General features: G+C 36.4%; 2 protein-coding genes across 3 annotated transcripts; both read left to right on the top strand.

The window, feature by feature from the left end:
- Positions 1 to 2,705: 2,705 nt before the first annotated feature.
- Positions 2,706 to 17,892, top strand: VRN5 (Fibronectin type III domain-containing protein). Of its 2 annotated transcripts, XM_082870332.1 has the most exons (7): positions 2,855 to 2,930; positions 8,094 to 8,153; positions 8,259 to 8,377; positions 8,512 to 8,556; positions 10,754 to 11,377; positions 12,574 to 12,884; positions 16,268 to 17,892. In XM_082870332.1, the coding sequence occupies exons 5-7, from the start codon at positions 10,920 to 10,922 to the stop codon at positions 17,416 to 17,418; spliced, it is 1,920 nt and encodes a 639-aa protein (XP_082726458.1). In that variant the 5' UTR covers positions 2,855 to 2,930; positions 8,094 to 8,153; positions 8,259 to 8,377; positions 8,512 to 8,556; positions 10,754 to 10,919; the 3' UTR covers positions 17,419 to 17,892. The 2 variants fall into 2 exon arrangements, with proteins under 2 accessions (XP_028064280.2, XP_082726458.1); XM_028208479.2 differs by lacking the exons at positions 8,094 to 8,153; positions 8,259 to 8,377; positions 8,512 to 8,556 and having other exon boundaries at positions 2,706 to 2,930.
- A 1,872-nt stretch (positions 17,893 to 19,764) lies between these two features.
- Positions 19,765 to 22,067, top strand: LOC145791839 (uncharacterized). The gene is made up of 4 exons (XM_082872286.1): positions 19,765 to 19,963; positions 20,625 to 20,837; positions 21,023 to 21,255; positions 21,696 to 22,067. Exons 1-4 carry the CDS (start codon positions 19,765 to 19,767, stop codon positions 22,065 to 22,067), a joined length of 1,017 nt encoding a protein of 338 aa, XP_082728412.1.
- The last annotated feature ends 1,109 nt before the right edge of the window (positions 22,068 to 23,176 follow it).

The raw sequence follows: 23,176 nt of genomic DNA, 5'->3' as shown, positions 1-23,176 counted from the left end.
GCTCGAGAAATTGTTGGCTCGAATGGTTTGACTGCCCAAAACGACGTCGTTATGGGCAGTTGTTTTTTTTTTTCCTGTTAGATCTCTGAAAACAGAGGAAGAGAAAGAGAGAGGAAGAGAAGAAAGAAAGAGAGACCAGAGGAACTTCTTCAGGATTTGAAATCAATCGATTTCATCAAAATCAATATCGATGGATATGGATTTCACAAAATCGATGGATGTTGATGATGACGATGTTGATGAAGATGTTGCGATGATGACGTTGATGAAGAAAGACGGCTAGATCTTCAGTTTTTAATGTGGGTTTTCAGCTTTTAATTTAGATTTTTGTATTTTCAATTTTATGTTTGTTTATTATATGTGTCACTGGATCTTCTTGGATTGTTTGATTCAATCTTGTTAGTTCTGTTTGATAATAGGAATACGAGTAATAATAATGTTGTTGATGAAGATGTTGATGAAAATGTTGTTGTTGTTGATGATGATGATGATGATGATGATGATGATGATGTTCATGAAGATGTTTTTGTTGATGAAGATGAACACCCATCTTGATGAAGATAAACACCCAGCTTTCTCTTCTCTCTCTCTCTGTGTTCTTCATCTTCAAAGAGGAAAGAGGGGAAAAAAAAAATTACAAAGAAATGATGTTGGTTTTGTATTGTAAAGGATGACCTGTGTACAAAGAAAATGGTGGGTGTACAAAGAAATTCGAGCCTTTCAACCCACAACATTTCGAGCTACAAAATGGAGTTGAATAAATTAAAAGTTAAAAATTAACTTTTTACTCAATTCTCAAATTGGCCCATAATCTCATACATTACTCTCTTCAAAAAACTACAATTAGGTCAAGTTTGGCAAGTTGAAAAAAAAGTCAAAAAGTTAAAAAATTAAAATGTTATCATTATTCACAAAAAGTTAAAAAGTACGGCTGCACAACTCCCAATCCTAATTTTTCCCTACACACTGATTTATATAATTTTTTAATACACATTTTTCATAAAAAGTCAAAAAGTTAATCCAAACATCCATATTTTTTCCCTCAACTTTTTAGTCCAAAAGGACAAAAAGTGCACTTATTTAGGACACACCCAAATAACATTTTTTTAGAGTGCTGCTATTAGCACCTACCAAAATTCTTTGGACCCCTCATTTGTTTGGACCCCAATCCTAAACCCGAAATTTTAATAATATTTTTTTGGACACCCCACTTATTACCAAATCTATCCATATTCATAATATTTTCACAATGAAATTCACACCCACTTAATTTTTCATCCCTCTCATTCCCTGACTCTAAATCTTCAGAGTTTGGAGCTTTGGTCCAGTATAGAATTCTTAGACGCCAATCCTTCATCACTTTCGTCGCTGTCTCAGCCGTCAACGGAGCATTCCGACGACTCTCATCTTCTCTAAACTCTCTCCGTATCACCGAATCAGTAACCTCTCTCATCCTCTCATCGTCATCTTCTTTGTTACTTTTTGTATCTTCATCATCGTTGAGATCGATCAAAGATACTCTAATTTCTACGGGATTTGCATAACCGTTTGCAAGATGAGAAAAAACAGAATCATCGTCTGAATCGCCATCAGAATTCTGAATGTAGCCCAAAACAATTTGTTCACCACTGTGTAGCCGAAAAAATGTATTTTGTTCAGAATTGTTTTGTCGAACAATAATGATCCTGTCAGCACTATATATCCGAACAAAATTTGTTCATCACTGTGTAACTTGAATCCATTTCAATTCACAACTTAAAATAGCATGAATTAAATCCATTCAAAATACATAACTTAAATCCATTCAAATTCACTATTTTCCATTCTAAGTTAGTTTAACAAAGAAAATTACATAACTGACTATCTGTATTAATATTCGGAACCTATATATTGAACGAAAGGATTATGTTCAGTACTGTATTACCGAACATAATTCTAATAGTCAGTAAACCAATACCGAACAACTCGAACGAAACAAACGACTGAGAATGTTAATACAAGATAGATAAACGACCGAGAATGTTGTCCTCGTCCTCCATTGCTCTACATAGTGAAATAAGTGATGGAGTATACGTTATGTTTGAAGCAAAACTTTCAAGTTCAATAGCGTTAATGATGGTGATGAAGATGACACATTCAGGATTTAAGATGATTATGAAAAATAATAAATTTATGGTTTATGCTAGTTAGTTATGAAAAGTAATAGGTTTATGTTTTACAAATATGGAATACGTATAGTTGGAGTTGGGGTTAGGGTTGGGGTTGGGGTTGGGGGTGGGGGTAGGTGTCCAATATTATAGAGTATTAGTTCTTATTGATAAGTGGATGTTCTATTTAATAATGTGTAATTTTACTTTAGAGTATAAATAATTGTAATTAAAAAAAAATATAAAATAGAGAGTTCAAAAAATTTTGATAACTGCTAATAGCAACACTCTTTTTTTAAACAATTATTTACTTAATTAATAAAGTTGTTTAAAAAATTAAATACTGAAGCAAACAGACCATACATAGAAACTATAATGTCACATCCCCATAAAGGGAGTGTAGAACACGGACCAATCAGAATCCGATAAAGTGGTTTCTGTACTTGGTGCCCAGCATCAACTACTCTCTCTTTTTAACCGAAACGGTTACACCCACGTGCTTAAAATCGCGCGTGACTCTGCATTTCTTTTTTATAATCATTCAGCTAAAAAGCGTGCGTGAACGCAACTCCGAGAGAGAAAGAGAAAGAGAAGAGAAGAGAGAGAGAGAGAGAGAGAGAGAGCAAATTCCCAACCAACTAACAACGAAGTTTCTTTCAGAGAGATTCATTACCCTCCAAACCCTTCTTCTTCGTTCCCTCCATCAAAACCCTAGATTATTCTTCTTCTCCTCCTTCTCTCTCTACCTCTCTCTCTCTTTCTCTCTCCACACATTCTTCACAGGTACTATTCTCAGATTCCTTTTTGTTATTATTATTATTATTAATTTTTTTGTATCTACATATTTGTGTATATATATGTATATGTATGAGGATATATATGTTTGCTATTGATTATTTAGGTGCTCAGATCCGTAGTTGTTTGTGTGTAATGTATTACCTGTTGATACCGTTGACTATTTTTGACAATTTGTTGTTTTGTGAATTTTGATGTACATCTATGGTATATGAGTTGCCCCAAATTGAATGGCTATATTGTTATTTTTGTTGGTTGTGATGATTGTGGTGAGTCTGGAAAGCTTTATAGATTGAATTTGATCAATGTATGTAGAGTAATATGGGAATGAGTGTTGAAAATGCTAAATGCACATCTTTTGTGTTTGTTTCCATTTTTTAGATGTTTGTTATGTTTAGAGAAAGTATGTATTTTGGGAAGTGAATGTTTGTTTGCATTGAGATTGGGATGAATTGTGTTTTGGAAATAGGTGAAGTTGATTTTATTTATTTTTTTGAAATTTTGAGAAGAGTGAAAGAAAATTCTCGTGTTCTTCCCTGTTTTGGTCTTTCTCTTGTATGTTTTGAGGTACTTGTAAGCCTCTATGATTCATTGACTGAATTACAACTTCATGAATATGTTGTACAAGTATTTTTTTTATTTTTTTTTTGGAGGTGAGAAAGGGTGAGGGCGATGGTAATTTTTTTTTATTAATTCAAAATTTTGATCTTTTAAAATTCCATATTAATTAAAATTAATTGGTTTATCTTCCTTCATTTGGATGTTAGGGGTTCGTTTGGGATGTGGGTTGGTTTTCTAGCATTTTGGTTTTTTTTGCTATTTTAGCCTAGGGCTAAAAATCCTCGTTTAGGATAGGCTTTTTTGTTTTTTTGACTTTTGTGAGAGAAAAAATGAAATGATTATGGTTTGGATGTGACATTTTATCTTATTGACTTTTAGCTTATTTTGTCCTTTTGTGGCTATTTTAACAAAAAAGCCTAAAAAGCCAATATGCCAAACGAAGGCTAAATTATTCATGTTCTTTTGCTCCACATTGGATAGGAACTAGAGGGGAGCTTATATTTCCACATACCAAAAACTCTTAATACACATCATCTCTCAATGCACACACTAAGTGATTTTGAAACTTGATATTTTGATCCATACACAATCCATCATGTTAAAAATACCCCCACCTTCTTCATCCTAATCCTAATCCTAACCCTAACCTAGCCTCTACCCACCACCACCTCGAAACCCTAGCACGTGACCCGTGCTATGCACAGGATAAAATAATATATTATTTATAAAAAATATGATAATTATATTTAATTTTTTTGTATATTATCTCTCAACTCAAGTTCATGTTAATAGAGTGGTGTCGAGTTAGATTTAGATTGCTACAATAAGTCGACACCACTCTATTAATTTTTTCGTATTTTGTCTCTTAGGTTCATGTTAATAGAGTGGTGTTGAGTCAGATTTAGTTTGATTTTAAGATAAATTTGGAATAAAAAATCGAGTAAGTGTGTGAATTGAGGGAGAAGGGTGAGTGAAAATAGACGCTCCCGAACTAGAGGCAATTGTACATATTAGAGCCCTTCGAGGACTTTGCGAATGAGGACCAATCAACATATGGATTCATGCATGGAGGAAGGCTTAGAACATGTTGCGCTAACAAACATGAACAAGCAGCACACTAAGTGAAGTGAGGCATTGTGTGACTATGATTTGTTTGTTCTAGACTTCTAGTATTGTAATTCCTCATATGCTTAACTTTGATGTGAGTTGTTCTTTACAACTACGAGGAACATTAGTTAGTAAGATTTTGTGAGGATTTTGGTTGGGCCTATTTAGAGATGATTGTCCAAAAAAGTATGTAAAGAAAATCAAAATCTCTTTCTTCTTTTCTACCTTTTTGCTATTCATATAACCATTCAAGTTTCTTTGTCTATTTATTTTTTCTTTTGAAGCATTTGGTTGTTGGATCCTGGACTTGGAGTGTTTATAATCTGTTCCTCGAGTGTTTATTACTTATTTATCGGGATACATTCTTGTTTCAATGCTATGCCATCCTTATGCTGAATCCATTTTAGTGCATGCCTCAACTTATAGGTTGTACCTTTTTGTTGGGAAGATTAAACCAGCAGTCTCTGCACTTCATCTCCTTGTGTCAATTTGGTCCATTAAATTTCAATTCACTTGAGTTTGACCATGAATTTTTGATTTCGTCTCAATTTGTTCCAATCGAAATCGATAACACCTGTTAGAGGTTTTATTTTTTATTTATTTATTTTTATAGAAAATGGTTATGTGTGTTTTGTGTGACCATTTTCCAAGAGGAATACGGACATTTCACTCCTCTCTCCCTTCCACCTCCTTCCCCATACTCTGCAACATGCATCAGCCACCCACCATCATGCACCTCTTCCACTTGCCACCCCACACCACCACCACCACCACCACCACCATTTCCTCTATTTACCATACCTCAACCTCCACCCCAACCACCATACACTGCCTCTACCAGCCACATCACACACCACCAAACACCTCTTCACCCTCCGCTCGCCACCCCACCCCACCATCACTCCTCCCTTTCCTTATCCCCTCGACATCTCCATCTCTATCTCCACCCCTAGACCCCTTGTTGCCCCATCCCTCTTCTTCCCCCAGCCCCATGATGCCTCCCTTCCTCAGCCCCTTGCATCACTCCCTATACCCTAGTCTTGCCACGGCGTTCTTGGTTTCACCCAGCATCTCGTTGCTTTTCTCCTCCTCCTTCAATATCTCTCTCATTATTTATATAACTAGTGTTATCGATTAGGCCAAATTGAGATGAAATAAAAAATTCAAGGTTAAAATTGAGTGAATTATTTTGTGTTGGAAAGAATTTTTTCCGTGTTTTATGAACTGAATATTTCAATGATGTCATTCTTTTAGGTCAAAGTATTAATCTGAAAATTTCCAATGTGATGCTGAATTAGATATCGTCATTAATTTCACATTTTAGGTTACATGTTATTCCCATCTTCTTTGAAGAATATAATCATTTCATAAGTTATTTTCTCTGCCAAGACTTGTTTTTCTTTTCTTACAGTGTTTCTACTTTTTGACAATGTGTACTGGTATTAAATTTAAAGTGCATAATCATTATACAAAATTGGATTTTTGAACACCTTGCTTCTATTTGTGTTAAATTTTAGTTGCTTAGCTTATCAGTCTTTCTTTAATTGAAGGTAGTCCAGAATCCAGAACTCAGTTTCATTAAACTTTTTAGTTGTAGTTTGTAGAAAACATGTTCCCTTGACATGTCCATTGCATGAATATTCTATATTTTCATATGTACTGTAGTCTTTGTATTCAAATTATTGAACCAGCATGAAATTTCTCTTCCACAAAACAATGGACCACTGTAATACTTCTTTCACTGCAAATGCTGGCTCCAATTGAGTTGAATGCATGATTACACTGAGGTTTCCATGCTAATTGCTTCTCACAGGGAGGGTGTCTTGGAAAAACAAAAAACATTTTGTAATGCTTATCTCTGTTTTCATGCTGCTTCTCTACTGCATAATTTGCTTGCATTACGATAGTGAAAAGTACTTAATTTGGTAGTCTATAAAGTGATGTAGGTCTTAATGAAGCACTGAAATGCGTAGTTAATACCTCTTGCGTGAGAATTCATCACATTACCATGTAAGATTAAGGTTTTATTAATGAATAAATTATGTGCTAGGAAGAGGTATTTCATTAATAAAACCTACATATTGGATACTCAATCTAATGAATACCAAAGAAATACTCATTAGATATTGGTTTTATTAATGAGAATTCGTTAGAGAGACTTTAGCCAATATATGACAACTGCCATGAGTCGTAGAGACATAAAGCAAAGATGAGAAAGACGTTGCTCTTAAAGACAGGATTCATGAAATGTATTTTGGAGTTAAATGAAAATTCTAAAATTGTTGAATAATTATATCTATATAGACAACATTGCAGCATAAAACGTGTGGAACCGACATGGAAAGTTATAGAGAAGGTGTTAATGATGTCTATGAGCAATATAATCAAATCTTTAGGGATAATGATTTCAAATCCTTTTTTAGACTCATGTGAAACCAGTCATGGGTGTGGTGTCGAATTTTTCTCCTATTGTCTACTGCCATTTTATATCATTAGAGTGGCGTTTAAGTTTTCTACTGAGTTTCCTGGATATATCTGCAACTATGGCTACTATAATGACTTTGAAGAACCTTTACAAAATTTAACGAATCATGTAAACAAATTACATGCATTTTTTTTTTATAGTATTGTGTTTCAATAAGAAATTTTGCAATGCTTTTCCATTGAAACAAATTTTGCAATGCTTTTCCCCTTCCCCTACCCCCAAAACCCAAAAAAAAAAATTAATAATAAAAATTATTAATATTTGCTCATGATTGTTCATGTTAGCTGTACAAACAAAAAGGCTTCCTTACTAAGCGTAGATGAAAAATTGTTCAATCTTGTCTCTTCTATGACATTCTTCAAACATATCAATGGTTCTTCCACCGTTTTACAAAATCTTCTTAGATTTGGGAAAATTGAAGGCATGGATGGCCTAAGAAGCACGGACATGATATGGATGCGACACGGACACGCCAACATGAAAATTTTTAAAAAATGCACGGCACGGCACGACACGACACTTAATATATAATTTTATATATTTATTATATGTCATATATATGAATAAATCATTCCAAGACAATAAATAAACGTAATATAACACTAATTTCTATAAATTGACGTTGTTTTTCTTTTATCATTATATTCTAAATTATTTTGTTCAAATTTATAATTAGTTTCATGTGTGTCTAATCAATGGATTTAAGCAATGGATACATGTATCCTCAAAGTGTCTGAATCTAATTTTTATTTATTTTTTAAATAAGGCACGTTTGGATGAGTGTCAGATACATATCTAGAGGTGTCAGACAAGTGTCGGTGTCCGACACGGACACAACACGGACACAACACGGACACACCACCTTTTTAGAAGTGTCTGTGCTTCTTAGTAGGTGGCAGTTGGTGCCTTAAAGGGATTGAAGTCGTTTTGTCCTTGTAAAAGGCATGTTTATGGATTGGATTTTGATCAAATCTGATACAACTGCCAGCTTTTTTCAGTGGGTTTCACGCTGGAGACTTGTCAAGATTCTATTTCTAGCTGACCCATCAACAATTCGGGTATGGGGTGATCCAATCCATTAATAACTTTAGCCAATCATTCTTACTGTGTGAGTAATTTTTTACTGGGCAGAAGTGTAATTTTCTTACCCTTTTGATACCTAGTGTTCTGAAGTATAAAGGTCATACAAGATAGAGAAAGAGGTTCTATAGGGTTCTTTCCAAACCCTAGCACGCCGACTTCATTGTCCTCAGATACTCCTCATCAGTCAGTAGTCCACTCAGTTAATCCTCTATCCTTTTTTTTGTTAATTTCATTAGGAGTAAGTTTGTGTTATCAATTTGACATTCCTTGTCAAAATTTATATTTTTAACCTTTCCTTTTCATTTCGGTCCATTTGTTTATGTTTTGTTGCAGAAGTTGTTCGCATAATATGGTTTGTGTAAACCACCTTTTTTTATGGTAAGAAGATATGATCTCTCTCTCTCTCTTTGGGAAATCTCTTCTTTATATGGGAATCCAATCAATCTTTGCCTCCCAATAAGATCACATTTCTTCTGTTATGTTATCAATTTAGGTGATATTTATGTATATATATATATTTTGGTATAGTTCTTGATTGGTTCAATGTTGCAAAATTATTGCTGTAATTGGATGATGTGTGTTTTGTGTCAAGGGTTATCAAAACCCTTATCCAGATCTTCCGATCCTACAATCTTACAATCCATTTGGGCAAAATTGATCTGGATTCTGGATCATGTAAAAATCCCTTGTAAGTATTTCGATCCTAATTGTTGGATCGTAAAGGATCGTGGAATCCTGGTCCATTTAGATCCTATCCGATCTAGTTTGTAAGCATTGTTTTGTATTGTATGAGATATTTTATTATAAATTTTATGTTTGTTTATGTAGTCCAAATGGATAAAAACAAGTCATATTAAATTAAAATGGACTACGAAAAACAAACTAGGAAAATAGACATTCAAATATTGCGTAGTAGAATATTAAGCTATTATTTTTCTTTTTCTCTATTTAATAAAATAGCATAGCATGGACATTTCTAAAAAGGTGGCGTGTCTGTGTCATGTTCGTGTCGGACACCAACACTCATCGGATACTTCTCAACACGTGTCCAACGCTCATCCAAACATGTCTTATTTTTTTTAAGAATGTATATAAACCATACCAAATAAACCCCCAATTTTATCTTCACTAAGCCTCCTCGTATAACAATGAACTAATGATGGATTTTATTTGGTACGGTTTTTATTTGCAATTTAGGGTGCCCATGGCCTGCATTCTGGCTAGTAGGCTGGACAATCGCATTGTGAACCAGTTCTGGTTGACAATGAAATTATCTCTTATTGATTATAGAAAGTAATTTTGGATTATTAGTGGGTTCTGTGTCATGATATAATGGAGGTGTTCCAATCACTCATTTCAATGGGAGCCTGGAAGGGTGGCGAGGGGCTTACTTTCAACTCTAAAATGGTTTAGTGGACAGGAGATCATGGGCTTGAGTCTCACCGGCAGTATCTAGGGGGATGCGTGGCTCATGCCTATTAATCCTGGACCATTGACTCCTTTCTACAACACCCGTAGTGGGGCTAGGGGTTAGGCTATGGCTCAGCTCATCCCGAGGGACCGTTTGTGGATCCCCACATTTGCAGGCCTATCTAGGCCTCTCCTATTAGGTTTGGGTCCCCAACAGGTTTTGGGTCCCCAACAGGTAAGGGCTCATATGGTCATGCCTGGGGAGGATTCCCACACACTAGTCTCCACCTCCTCCTACCCTTTTTTATCAAGCAGGCGAATGCTTGATAAACTATTTGTGTGAGCATAGTGTAATTGAACTATGAATCTTCAAATGGACTAGTAAGATGGTTGATCATTTGTACTGGATCTTACCCATGGGTGTATCCATTAATCTCTCTCTCTCTCTCTCTCTCTCTATACAGGTGGGTGTTTGTCTGTATTTGGTTCCACTTGGTTCCTTGTCTTGTCTTTTCTCATTCTTTCCATTCCAGCTATCCTGACTTATAGATTTTCACAGTTGAACTTACCTTGATATAATTCTCAAATGTCCCCAAAAGAGAGATTGTATGTAAGTTTTGAATGAATAAAACTAGCGCTAGTCTTCCAAGGGTTTCACATCACAAAAGGATTCCCATAAAACTAGGTGGAAATTATTACAAGTGTAAGACAATCTAGATCAGATGGAGCAGGATGTTGGTGAACAAGAGATGACATGCTCATAAGATAGCTGTTGTTGGGGGGATAATGAAAATTTAGGTGAGCTCGGAGGATGATGGATTAAGTTTCCAATCTGACAACCACTAGATACCTAGTAACCATATAGGATATCTAATGGCTGAATGACTGACATTTTAAAGATGTCAGCACCTCAGAAGAGGTCACTTGGTGATAATCGAGGGTGTTAATGTTGAGTTGTGAAGAAGAGATATGATGTTGCATGCATTTTGGACATGCAAAGTTTACTTCCGAAGTTGGACAAGCTTTCATTTTTGTTTTCATAATATCAATTTATTCCTGTGATGCCAAATTTTATAAATTTGATTTCTTTACTTTCATTTCGTGTTTGTTTATCTGTCACGCTCTATATTTTCTCACTTTTCTGTTGGTATGCTTTTGCTATCAGTTCTAGCATTTAAAGTCTGTCTCCCAGTGTGCGAAGCACCCCTGAGAAAAATTGACACTCAGATAATGCTTCAAGAAGTCCAAAACTTCTCCAAGAGAGTCTGAAATACCTTTTCCAAACTTGCTTTGATAAGGAACAGAAATTCACGGCATCATCTAAATGCAAAATGACAGAACAACCTCCAAAGACGAGTAAGAAAATTTTGAAAAATCATGAGCCAAGAAAAGTGTCTTCAAGTCCGAAGGATCAGCCTCCTAGGAAAAGTCAGAGAAAAGGGGAAAACCCTGTTCGAATACCACCTGCTACAGAGCAGTCTCCGGATTTTGTATATTCAAATTCATGGATCTGTAAAAATGCTGCATGTAGAGCCGTTCTGTCTATAGAAGACACATTCTGCAAGAGATGCTCTTGTTGCATCTGTCACTTATTTGATGACAATAAGGATCCCAGTCTTTGGTTGGTATGCACATCTGAATCTGGTAATGGAGACTCCTGTGGTTTATCGTGTCATATTGAGTGTGCACTCCAACGTGAAAAGGTGGGGGTTGTTGATCTTGGGCAATTGATGCAGCTCGATGGTAGTTATTGCTGTGCATCTTGCGGTAAAGTTTCAGGGATACTTGGGTAAGTTGTTTGTTTCCATTTTATGACTTACGAAATCTATAATATTTCATAAAGTACACAACTTACTTGGTATGAACAATTCTATCACACAACTTTGATTCCCAAAAAAACTTATGACAATACTATATTTTCTCCTAATATCTATGTTGCCTAGCAGTCACTAAAAGGACCAAAAAAGACCAAAAAAAAAAAACAAAAACTGCTATCCACACGTGACTCTCTGTACACCCACCCGCAATTTCCTGTACAAGTTAGTATGCTTACACTTCTAGTATAATGCATAGTATGACAAGAGAACCCTCCACCCTTCTCTACAAAAATGAAAAAGTGAAGAATTTTTATTTATTTATTCATTTTTTGAGGGGAGGGGGGGGGGGGGGGGAGAGTAAAGAAAAAAAAAGCATCAAAAGGATACCTGCTTCAGTTTGTTAACTCAGTATTGGCCAGCTCAAATCAATGTAATGTTTCAGCTTACTCTTTTCCAATTTCTTTGAAAAAAATGTTATTGCTTCCGTCATTTCTATATTTTATGAATTTGGGTAAATTTTGTTTTATCCCTTTGTAGTTTGGTCCATCTGAGGATTACCCCTTATCATTTGGAAATAACCACATAATCCCCTTGTGATTTGTTGATTGAAGTGCTTGGTTGGGCATTCTATCCGCGTTAATAGCAAGTGTGAAACACATGCTAAGACATAAGCGGTTATTTGCTCATTTCCAAGTGTCAGTAAAGCACAAGGGGTTAAAAGTGAATTTTGCCTGCCAAAAAAAATTACGAAAATGTCGGTAGTTTGCACAATGAGGTTATTCATGTACAAGGGTATTTTAATCTCTTCGCTTAAGTCATTAATGGGCCTAACGGTGCACCTTGGTGCACTTGGGCCAAACCACAAGGGTAAAGTGAAATTTGCCCTATGAATTTTGTTCCACTGGTTCTGTTTAATGTCAAAAGAACTTGCCATCACTTAAAAGTAATAATATTCTAGTGTTTTTGTTTGCTGGAAAATGATTTTTAAGACAGCATCTGCTGTCTTTATGAATCAAAATGGTTGGAAAATAAGTACAGTTTCTCTTGGACTGTACCCGGAAATAATAAGATAGAAGCAGACAGCAGTGAACTGCAAGCAATTTTGATTTCCCTTTAGTAGGCTTTGAGCCTGACTGGTGTAACTATGTTAAATTATTCATGCTGACAGATGTTGGAAGAAGCAACTGAGTATAGCTAAGGATGCTCGACGTGTTGATGCCCTCTGTTATAGGATATTCTTGAGTTACAGACTCCTCGATGGGACTTCCAGGTTTCAAGAACTGCATGAAATTGTTAGAGATGCCAAGGCCAGATTAGAAACGGAGGTGGGTCCAGTGAATGGAGTCTCAGCCAAGATGGCACGGGGCATTGTCAGCAGACTTTCTATTGCTGGTGAAATCCAGAAACTCTGCTGTCTTGCAATCGAGAAAGCAGATGAATGGTTGGCCACTGTTTCCAACACAAATCCAAATCACAGAGGTGACTACCCTCGACAACTTTTCCATCTTTCCTTACAATTTTGTTTGGTAAAATTAACTATATATATATATATCTATTGTTAGAATTTCCCATCTTTACCTTCACCTACTCCACTACACACTCCACTTCACCTACCTCCACTTCACCACACACTCCACTTCACCTAACCCACTATCACCTCCACTACACCTACTACCACATTTTCTTCTATATATAGATTGTATAGGAATTGTAATTAATCAATCTTGTAATCTATCAATCAAAATATCAATCAATAATAATACATACAATTTATTCTCTCTCTTTCTCTATACATTATTTCTTACATGGTATCAGAGCTGGTTTAAAACCTAGTATTTTCGCTTCCCCGGCGGGCGGCAACCTCACCTTAGCCGCCCGCCGGACCTCAACCTATTCCGCTGATAAAATCAACAAAGATTTGTGCAACTGTAGTCATGTGTGAGGCTGATGGAGAAGAATTCTTCACCTCATATGACGAGACAGTCTGGAACTGGAAACACTGCAACATTCTGCTCTGGAATTCTGCAGCAGCTAGATTATAGCTTGGTTGAGTGCCAAGCTTTGGTTCTTCCACCCACTCTTGAACTTGCCCAGCAAAGTGTGAAGGTTCATGCTTGTGTTGGAGGGACTAGTGTGCGCGAAGATCAGCGCATTCTCTCCAGTGGGGTTCATGTTGTTGTTGGTACTCCTGGTCGTGTGTTTGACATGTTGCGGAGACAATCACTTCGCCCTGTTTACATCAAAATGTTTGTCTTGGATGAAGCTGATGAAATGCTGTCACGAGGTTTTTAAAAATCAGATCTATGATATTTTCCAGTTGCTGCCACCCAAAATCCAGGTTGGGGTGTTCTCAGTTGCTGCCACCCAAAATCCAGGTTGGGGTGTTCTCTGCCACAATGCCACCAGAGGCTCTTGAAATCACCAGGAAATTCATGAATAAGCCTGGAAAGAGAAAAAGCTCATACTAGGATTTGCGAAGTCATTCGCTGCAGGAATTTTGGCTTTGGATGAAAACCTTTTGCACCCCACTCACCGACTCTCTCTCCACTTTATCACATGGGTTTGTCCCTCTCTTTCCTCCATTTGATTTCAAAAATCACTTATTTTTATTTATTTTTTCCAAGTCACTTTTCCTCTTTTTTAAATACCCCACTTTATTTTGAAACAATCACACTGATGTTTTTCATATAATCCATCTATAAATATTTTTTATCTATTTTCTTTCTCCCTTGTTTTCTTTCATTTTATTTTTATTTTTTCAACAAAACACTCCCAAAACAAAAACAAAAAAAAAAAAAAAAAAAAAAAACAACATTTTACAAACTTGTCATTTCTTCATGCCGGGGATCAACCCCGATCAGCATTTTACACCATAAAAATAAAAAAAAAAATAAAAAAAATAAAAATAAACAAACACAAAACAAAACAAAACACAACCAACACAAATCGGAACAGTGGGATTTTTCTTCTCGCCTATTCCGCCGGTCTTTTCTTCTTGCCACCGTCTTGGGCGGCCCTTGCCGATGTTGCCTCCGTGCTTCCTAGACCACCAAGCAAGTTTCCTACTCCCTGCTCCTCCACTGCAGCATATGGCGGCCCTCCAAATCGGAACATCACGGTGGCCTTCCGCTTCAGTTCCTTATTTTCTGCCTTTAGCACACTGATCTCTGCTCGCGCATCCTTATACATGCGTTGGAGCAGAGCCAGCTGGGAATTTAAATGCTGCACCTCATTTGTCCTACTCTGCAGCCGGTTCGACAAATTTGTGACCGCCGTCATGGTTTCCACGCATGACTTCAGAGTATACTGATTAGCCTCAATATCAGTTTGCACCGCCATTTTTTGCTCCACCGACCGCATCGGAAAGTTCAATGGAGCAAAACCAGAGGTGTTTGGTTGAGGTTCACTGGCCACCGCACCAGTTATTTCTCTTGTGGGCTCGTTCAGTTCTGGAAAGAGCGTGAGCAGGTTCTGGGTAGCTGGACGGGAAGAAGAGGCCATGTTTTTGGGTTGCTAAGTGTTTTTGGGTTGCTAAGTGTTTCAGCGAAATAGCAATTTCAGACTGGTAATGTTCGGAAGGGTTGGTGACAGAATGGCAACAAAGTGTTCCACAGTTTCTCTCTCCGCAGAGGCAGAGTTTTTTCAGCGAAGGGTTGGTTTCAGAGGTTTCAGAATGGTATGCCTCAGCCTCAGCCTTCGTCTTGGTTAAATAGCCGAGGCAGCCACGCGTATCGCGCGCCTCTTGCCGCCCGACAAACTGGCACGCCTTTTCATGGCACATCTTTTGACAAAGTGGACACGCCTTTTGATGGCACGCCTTTTGACAAAATTGGGCACACCTTTTGAGGGTGCAACTTTTTAAGGGTCCGACAAGACTCTGTAAACTGTCCCGACATTGATTCCGGTTAGCTCCTTTATGGGTCCGACAAGACTCTGTAAACTGTCCCGACATTGATTCCGGTTAGCTCCTTTATGGGTCCGACAAGACTCTGTAAACTGTCCCGACATTGATTCCGGTTAGTTTCTACAAGGGTCCAGCAAGACCCCATAAACTGTCTTCTACAATGGTCCGACATGACCCCATAAACTGTCTTCTACAACGGTCCGACATGACCCCATAAACTGTCTTCTACATCGGTCTGACACCACCATACAGTGTCCTCTACAACGTTATGACACCCCATACAGTGTCTTCACCAACGGTCTGACACGACCATACAGTGTCTCCTATCCTTTTTTTATTTTTATGTATTTTCTTGTTTTGTTACTCTCTCCAAACTCAAGTTGGTTAGTTTCTCTCCTCCTTGAGTTTGCGGGGGGCTGTTAGAATTTCCCATCTTTACCTTCACCTACTCCACTACACACTCCACTTCACCTACCTCCACTTCACCACACACTCCACTTCACCTAACCCACTATCACCTCCACTACACCTACTACCACATTTTCTTCTATATATAGATTGTATAGGAATTGTAATTAATCAATCTTGTAATCTATCAATCAAAATATCAATCAATAATAATACATACAATTTATTCTCTCTCTTTCTCTATACATTATTTCTTACATCTATTCTATTATATAAAGTGTACACTTGAGTTGGTGTGAACGCTGTCATGTTTTTTTCCCTTTCTAAGAATGCCCTTCCTATCCAGTAACTGTCAAATCCAAATAACTATTGAATGCTTTTTCTCATTCAGCAAACCACTCAACTGCTTATCAGTTTTTCTCAATCATCAAACTATCCAAAAATTTAAATGTAAAATTGTATATGTGTCGTGTCTACACCCACCGCTAATATGCTTTATATGTTCACTTGAATGACTCGGTACTTTTTTCTCTCTTTTTCCCCTTTGCAGAGGGCTCTCTTCCTGCTGCTTGCAGATTCCACTTCGAAGAAGTGACGTCTTCTTCAGTTGTAATTGTTTTGATAGAACTGCAGCCGGCATCAAATGACGATATTAAGGGATACAAGCTCTGGTATTGTAAGAGTAGAGATGAGACACATCCAAAAGAGCCCATTTGTGTTTTTCCCAGAGCTCAAAGAAGGATTTTGATATCCAATCTGCAACCCTGCACAGAGTATTCCTTTCGGATAATTTCTTACACAGAAGCTGGTGATTTGGGACATTCCGAGGCAAAGTGTTTTACCAAGAGTGTGGAGATAATTCACAAAGATCCCAACTCAGCTCCCATGAACTGCAAGAACGAGAATCTGCAGATCGAAGGAAGTTCCAATGCCCAGAGGGAGCCTAAGACGACAACAGCCGTCGAATCTTCATCTGGGTTCAAGGTCCGAGACCTTGGGAAGATCCTACGACTGGCGTGGGCTCAAGAACAAGGCTGTTTCGAGGGCTTTTCTGGCATAGATATAGAAGAATGTTGTCAAGTCAACAATCCGGCTAAGCCTCTTGAAACTCCCAAAGATCAATTGCCGCCTGTTTCACGTGGGCTCGACTTAAACGTTGCTTCCGTGCCCGATCTAAACGAAGAGCTAACCCCTCCTTTTGAATCCTCTCGGGATGAAGATAATGACGATGCTGTTTCTCATGATATCGAGAAGAATCGATCTCATGGTAGCGGCGACTCCCAGAATTGGACCCACAGGGCCAATGGGGAAGTGCCAGATGTTGACTCCGAGGGGAAACTGTGCAGGAAAAGGGCAGCGAGCACAAACGAAGAGACACACGACTGTGACAGCACTCTAATAAACGGATCACCATTCAGAATTGGCAATGAGTCAGGGTGCTTGGATGAGAATTTCGAATACTGTGTGAAGATCATTCGGTGGCTTGAATGCGAAGGTCACATCAAACTGGAATTCAGGCTCAAATTGTTGACGTGGTTTAGCTTGAGATCGACAGAACAGGAACGAAGAGTTGTCAACACCTTCATTCAAACGATGATTGACGATCCAAGTAGCTTAGCGGCACAATTGGTTGACTCATTTTCCGATATCATATCTAGCAAGAGGCCACGAAATGGCTTCTGTAGTAAACTGTGGCATTGACTACCGACCAGGGGGCAATCTGCAAAGACAGGATTGCTCGTTAACTTTAAGTATTTATCTTAAATTGAGACAAATTACTGCTGATTGTTTTGCCAGTTCTTTGTACAGGCATTTCTTGATCATCATCACCATTGTTGGAAGTGATTCATTTGTATTACGGAAAGATTTCGATTGGCGTTTGCGGAGACAAATCCTGATTTTCGCGGTGATTCAGTTGCAGATTTCGGATTGTAGAAGGCATTCATCATTTCTGAAAGTTTCCTATTGAATTTGAAGCAGTGATATTATTGATTTTCACCATGGATAATTAGTCATGGATATTAAAAAAGGCTGTATTGCCTTTTTAATTATTTGGAGAAAGTTGGATGATTAATGTTCTGCATAGTTTCATTTTTCTTCTGCTATTGTCATCAAATTTTAGATCAGCGTGGACTTGTTGAATTCAATAGGCTATCTATCTACAGTTTTTATTTATATTTATTTATTTATTTAAATATATATTTTCCCCTTTTGGGATGCTGTCAGTCACCCATTTCAGCCCCTCTGTTTATGTTCAAAAGCAGATATATCATTTGATGTCACAATGTGGTGTTTTGAGAAGTTACTAAAAAGTTGATTTTTTTAACTTTTTTAATTAAAAAAGTTAGTTTTTTTTTTTTGCTTTTTTAAATTTATTTATTTATTTATTTATTTATTATTATTTTTTTTTTGTGTAAAAAAGTTAAAAAGCTAAAAAAAATTAACTTTTTTTAGCTTCTTTTCAAAAGACCAAACATTTATTTTTGTCACTTTCTTTGAGAAAAATCATATTTAGTTACAAGTAGGATTCATCAAAATAAATCAAATATTTGTGTCCAACACTCAAATAAAGGTGTGGGATGTGTTTTATATTTGGATCTGACACTTTTTATATATTTACATTTAACATTATCATTATATGTATGTATTATTTTATATGTACTATCAAATGAATAAATATTAATTTTACATTATATATAACATATAATATTATTTTATCTCACATAATAATTTTTTTTTTATTTAAAAAAACACCTTTAAATTAGTATTGGATGATTTTGATTTCTAAATATCTATATAATAAGACAGAATAATTTTTGAAAATCTATCAAAATGTCTTAAGAGATACATTTTGTTTTAATGGTTGAGATGAATCCTAAATTTATATCAATGATTCAAATCAATAGATGATTCCCATCCAAACACTTCTCTTCCTAAGTATCGTTGTTTGCCTTCTCACCTACCTACGTCTCCTCTCCACCTTCCCTCTTTATCTCTCTCTCTCTCTCCCTCTCAGTTCTTCTTCTTGAACATAACGAAAAACACCTGTCTCCCCACCTTCCCTCTCTCTCTCTCTCTCTGTTCTTCTTCTTCAACAGAACGAAAAACACCTCCTCTTCATCGACACCCACTCTCCTTTTTCGCTACTGACACTGCTCCTCCTTCTCTTACAACCCTTCAAACATGCACTCGCAACCTTCCCTCTTCGCTCCCTTTGAACTCACATTCACACTCGCACTCAAGGGTAGAGGGATATGGGGGCCAGGGGGGTCACGTCCCCCCTGACTTTTGAATTTTTTTTTTTTTTTTTAAGGTTCTTTGTGCCTATATACACAACAACCCACTTTGACCGAAAAAAACTGACACATGCTCGCATACGCACACAATTTCCAAACACACTAACACTAACACACACCCAAACATACTGGCACAACTCTAAGCCAATGACTTTTTTTTTTTTTTTTTTTATTCCTGGAAAATGGTAGCAAGGGTTTTTTTTTTTTTTTTTCTTTATCTCTCTTTGTTGCTTTGTAATTTACCAACTCATGATTCACCAGATTAGAATCACACAACACAGATTTGGAATCACACTATAACCTTGGTATCTTCTCTTCATTTTTTACAGGTAACTTTATTTATGATTTTTTATTTTTAAATAAAAATTATGAGTATCAATTTATAATTATTTGTTAAGTTTTGATTTGTAAAATTTTTTGATTTGTTATTATTTATGTTAAAATAAGAGATTTTGATATGCTAAAATTATGAATCTTAATTGGTGGTGAATTATATTAAAAGTAGGAATTTTGGTTTATTGTTGTTTGTGCTGAAATTAGAGATTTGATTTGTGCTACAATTAAAAATATTAATTTGTAGTATTTGTTATTTAAATTAGGGACTTTCATTTGTTATAATATAGGTATATTAGAAATTTTATTTGTTGTGATTTGTGCTAAATTTAAATTTTTTGATTTGTATTAAAATTGGAGATTTTGATTTGTGGGGGTTTGTGATTTTGATTGTGAATTTTTATCTTTTAAAACAGTCATGGAGAAATACTTCAAAAGAGAATCAAAATTGGAATCATCTCTTCCTCAAGAAGAAGATTATAATTATTCTTCCGCAAAACAAAGTTGCATAGAAATAAACTTTGTAGACTTTCCTGCAAATCCAGGACTATGGCCACGGATTATGGACTACAATGCTAATGGTCGAGACCAAATTCGTAGGGCATATCTACAAAAAGGTCCTTGTTAACCTCGTGATCATAATTTTCCACAAAAATAATTCAGACAAAAACTTCGGCGATTTAATCAGGCTTGGTTTAGTGAATTTCCTAATTGGTTGGAGTATAACATAGCAAAAGAAGCAACATTTTGTTTATGTTGTTATCTTTTCAAACCAGATATTGAAGATCAAGCTAGTGGTGATTCTTTTGTTGGTAAGGGTTTCTCAAATTAGAAGAAAAAAGAAAAAATTCATATTCATGTTGGAGGTCCCAATAGTGCTTATAATCAAGCTTCGAGTAAATGTCAAGACTTGTTAAACCAAAATCAACATATTCAAATGATTTTTTTCAAACAATCTGATCAAGCTCGAATTGAGTATTGACCCTATTTGAATGCATCAGTTGATTGTGTCAAATTTCTTTTAAGATAAAGACTTGCGTTTTGTGGGCATGATGAATCTGAAAATTCAAGTAACTAAGGAAATTTTCTTGAACTTCTCAATTTTCTTGCTGATCATAATGAAGATGTCAAAGTGGTTGCATTGAGCAATGCTCCACAAAATCTCAAGTTGACATCTCCTGATATTCAAAAAGATATTGCAAATGTGGCCGCATTTGAAACTATAATGTGATTGTTAGAGATCTTGGTGATCCCTTTTTTCTATTTTGATTGATGAAGCCTGTGACATATCAATCAAGGAGCAAATGGCAGTTGTAATACGATATGTGGACAAAAAAGGCCAAGTGATTGAGCGCTTTTTGGGTATTGAACATGTTGCTAATACGAATGCTCTCTCACTCAAACAAGCTACAGAAAATTTATTCTCCAGACTTGGATTGAGTATTTCCAAATTGCGGGGTCAAGGATATGATGGGGCTAGTAACATGCAAGGTGAGTTCAATGGTCTTAAAACACTTATACTGAAAGAGAATCCTTGTGCATATTATGTTCATTGTTTTGTTCATAAATTGCAATTGGCACTTGTAACCGTGCAAAGAATCATGATCAAATTGCTTTACTTTTCACTTTGGTTTCTAATGTGGTGAATGTTGTTGGAGCATCATGCAAACGTTGAGATATTGTTAGGGAGAAGCAAGCTGCAAAAGTTGCTGAGGCACTTAATACTGGAGAGCTATCTAGTGGGCAAGGCTTAAACCAAGAAACTAATCTTAAACGTGTTGGTGATACACGTTGGGGTTCACACTATGGTACTTTAATCAGCTTGGCTGGTATGTTTTCAACAGTGATTGATGTGCTTGAAATGATTTCGGAGGATGGTTCAAATTCAAAACAACGACCAGAAATAAATGTATTATTGGACTCAATTCAATCATTTGAGTTTGTATTAAACCTTTATTTGATGAAAACGATATTGGCTATTACAAGTGAGTTATCGTAAGCACTACAAAGGAAAGATCAAGATATTGTTAATGCAATGAATTTAGTTCAAATTTTTAAAGTATGGCTCCAAAAGACAAGGGAGAGTGGGTGGATATATTTACTTGATGATATTTTGTCTTTTTGTGAAAAGCATGAAATTGATGTTCCCCAAATGGATGATATGTTTGTAGCTCGAGGGAGAAAAATGCGCAATGCTTAAGAAATTACAAACTTACATCACTATCGCGCTAAGTTATTCTACACTATTTTGGATATGTAAATTCAAGAACTAAATGCTCGTTTCATTGAGTCGATCACTGAGTTGTTACTTTGTGTGGCATGTTTGAATCTATCTAACTCTTTCTCTAGTTTCGACAAGAAAAAGTTAATTCATCTTGCCGAATTTTATCCCAAAACATGCTATCCAGTAGTGAATTATCAAGGTTGAATGGAATTGTCGATCTTGCTAAGAAAATGGTGGAGACTGGAAGAGACAAAATATATCCATTGGTGTATTTGCTCTTGACTTTAGAATTAATCTTGCATGTTGCAACTGCTACTGTTGAGAGGGTATTTTCAACTATAAATATTGTGAAGAATCGGTTGCAAAACCGAATGGGTGATGAATGGATGAATGATAGCTTGGTTGTCTACATTGAGAGAGAGATTTTTGATAGCACTAACAATGATACTATCATGAAAAAAATTCAAAAGATGAAAACTCGTCGGGGTCAATTGTAAAAGTTTAAAATTAAAAACATTTTGTAATGAATATTAATTTTAATGTTTAATATTAGCTTGAAAAATTATTATTATGTTATTGTTATTGATTGGGGAAGAAAAATTTTGAGATTATAATTAATAGGTGTCCTTCTTACATTAAATTATTGGCTCTGCTACTACTCCCACTCGCCCTTCCTCTTCACTATCGACGCTGCTCCTCATTCCCTTTCAAACTCATACTCGCACTTGCACTCGCAAGGTAAGATTGAGAATTGTTTCAGTATTTTTTTTCGATTGCTATTGTGTTTTTTTCTAGTATTTCTATCGACGCTGCTTCTCCTCCCCTTACAACCCTTCAAACTCGGCTCCCTTCGAACTCGCACTCGCAAGGTAAGATTGAGAATTGTTTTAGTATTTTTTTTTTCGGCTGAGAATTGTTTCAGTGTTTTGTTTTCGGTCACTATTGTTGATTATGTTGTATTTCACTCGATTTCTACTTCCCTTAAAACCCTTTGAACTCGGTTGTTCATTATAGTATTATGTTGTTTTTGCTTTTGCCTCTCCCCTTCTCTCTCTGTTTTTGTTTTTGGCTGATGGCTGTGTCTGTTTTTTAATTTCCCCTGCTGCAATTCAAACCTCAATTCAAAACTAATCTCCATCAAACACATTGAAGACAGTAGATATGATTTAGTGATCAGAAAACTTGTTTGTCTACTTGCAGTGTAGTATGCTTAATATTTATATGGTTGTGATGATAGTGTATGAAGATCATCTATATAGCGATCCCGGTTTTTCCTTCATTTGTATACTGTATTCTGGACTTGTTTTTGTATCATTATCACTTCTAGCCTTTACTCTTTGTATTAGGGTCTTAGGTTGTGATGGGCAGGTTTGGAACAGGTTGGTTGCACTTTGAAACCAAAAGGTGATGCCCAGATTTTGGCCTTCATGCTCGAGCGGAAGTTTTAATGCTCGAGCGGGAGTTTTGACGCTCGAGCGTGTTTTTCCATCTCCCAGTACTTTACTCTGCAGTTCCTCCGCTCGAGCGGAGAGTTTGGCGCTCGAGCGGGTACCATCGCCTGCAAAACTTCTGGAAGTGTGCAATCGACGCTCGAGCGGCTCTTTTC

The sequence above is a fragment of the Camellia sinensis genome, chromosome 5 (genome assembly GCF_055761805.1).
Source record: "Camellia sinensis isolate YWXY chromosome 5, ASM5576180v1, whole genome shotgun sequence".
Classification (NCBI taxonomy): Eukaryota; Viridiplantae; Streptophyta; class Magnoliopsida; order Ericales; family Theaceae; genus Camellia; species Camellia sinensis.
Note: the sequence above shows the minus strand (reverse complement) of the source record. Positions and strands in the feature narration are given on the sequence as shown.

Bases quoted from the DNA above. Each gene is read 5' to 3' on its own strand.
- LOC145791839 (XM_082872286.1), top strand. From the start codon at position 19,765: ATGGAGAAATACTTCAAAAGAGAATCAAAATTGGAATCATCTCTTCCT. The intron at 20,838-21,022 runs GTGAGTTCAATG...GCAAACGTTGAG, and splicing joins TGGGGCTAGTAACATGCAAG to ATATTGTTAGGGAGAAGCAA. The intron at 21,256-21,695 runs GTATTATTGGAC...CTCTTTCTCTAG, and splicing joins AACAACGACCAGAAATAAAT to TTTCGACAAGAAAAAGTTAA.
- VRN5 (XM_028208479.2), top strand. From the start codon at position 10,920: ATGACAGAACAACCTCCAAAGACGAGTAAGAAAATTTTGAAAAATCAT. The intron at 11,378-12,573 runs GTAAGTTGTTTG...TCATGCTGACAG, and splicing joins AAAGTTTCAGGGATACTTGG to ATGTTGGAAGAAGCAACTGA. The intron at 12,885-16,267 runs GTGACTACCCTC...TCCCCTTTGCAG, and splicing joins CACAAATCCAAATCACAGAG to AGGGCTCTCTTCCTGCTGCT.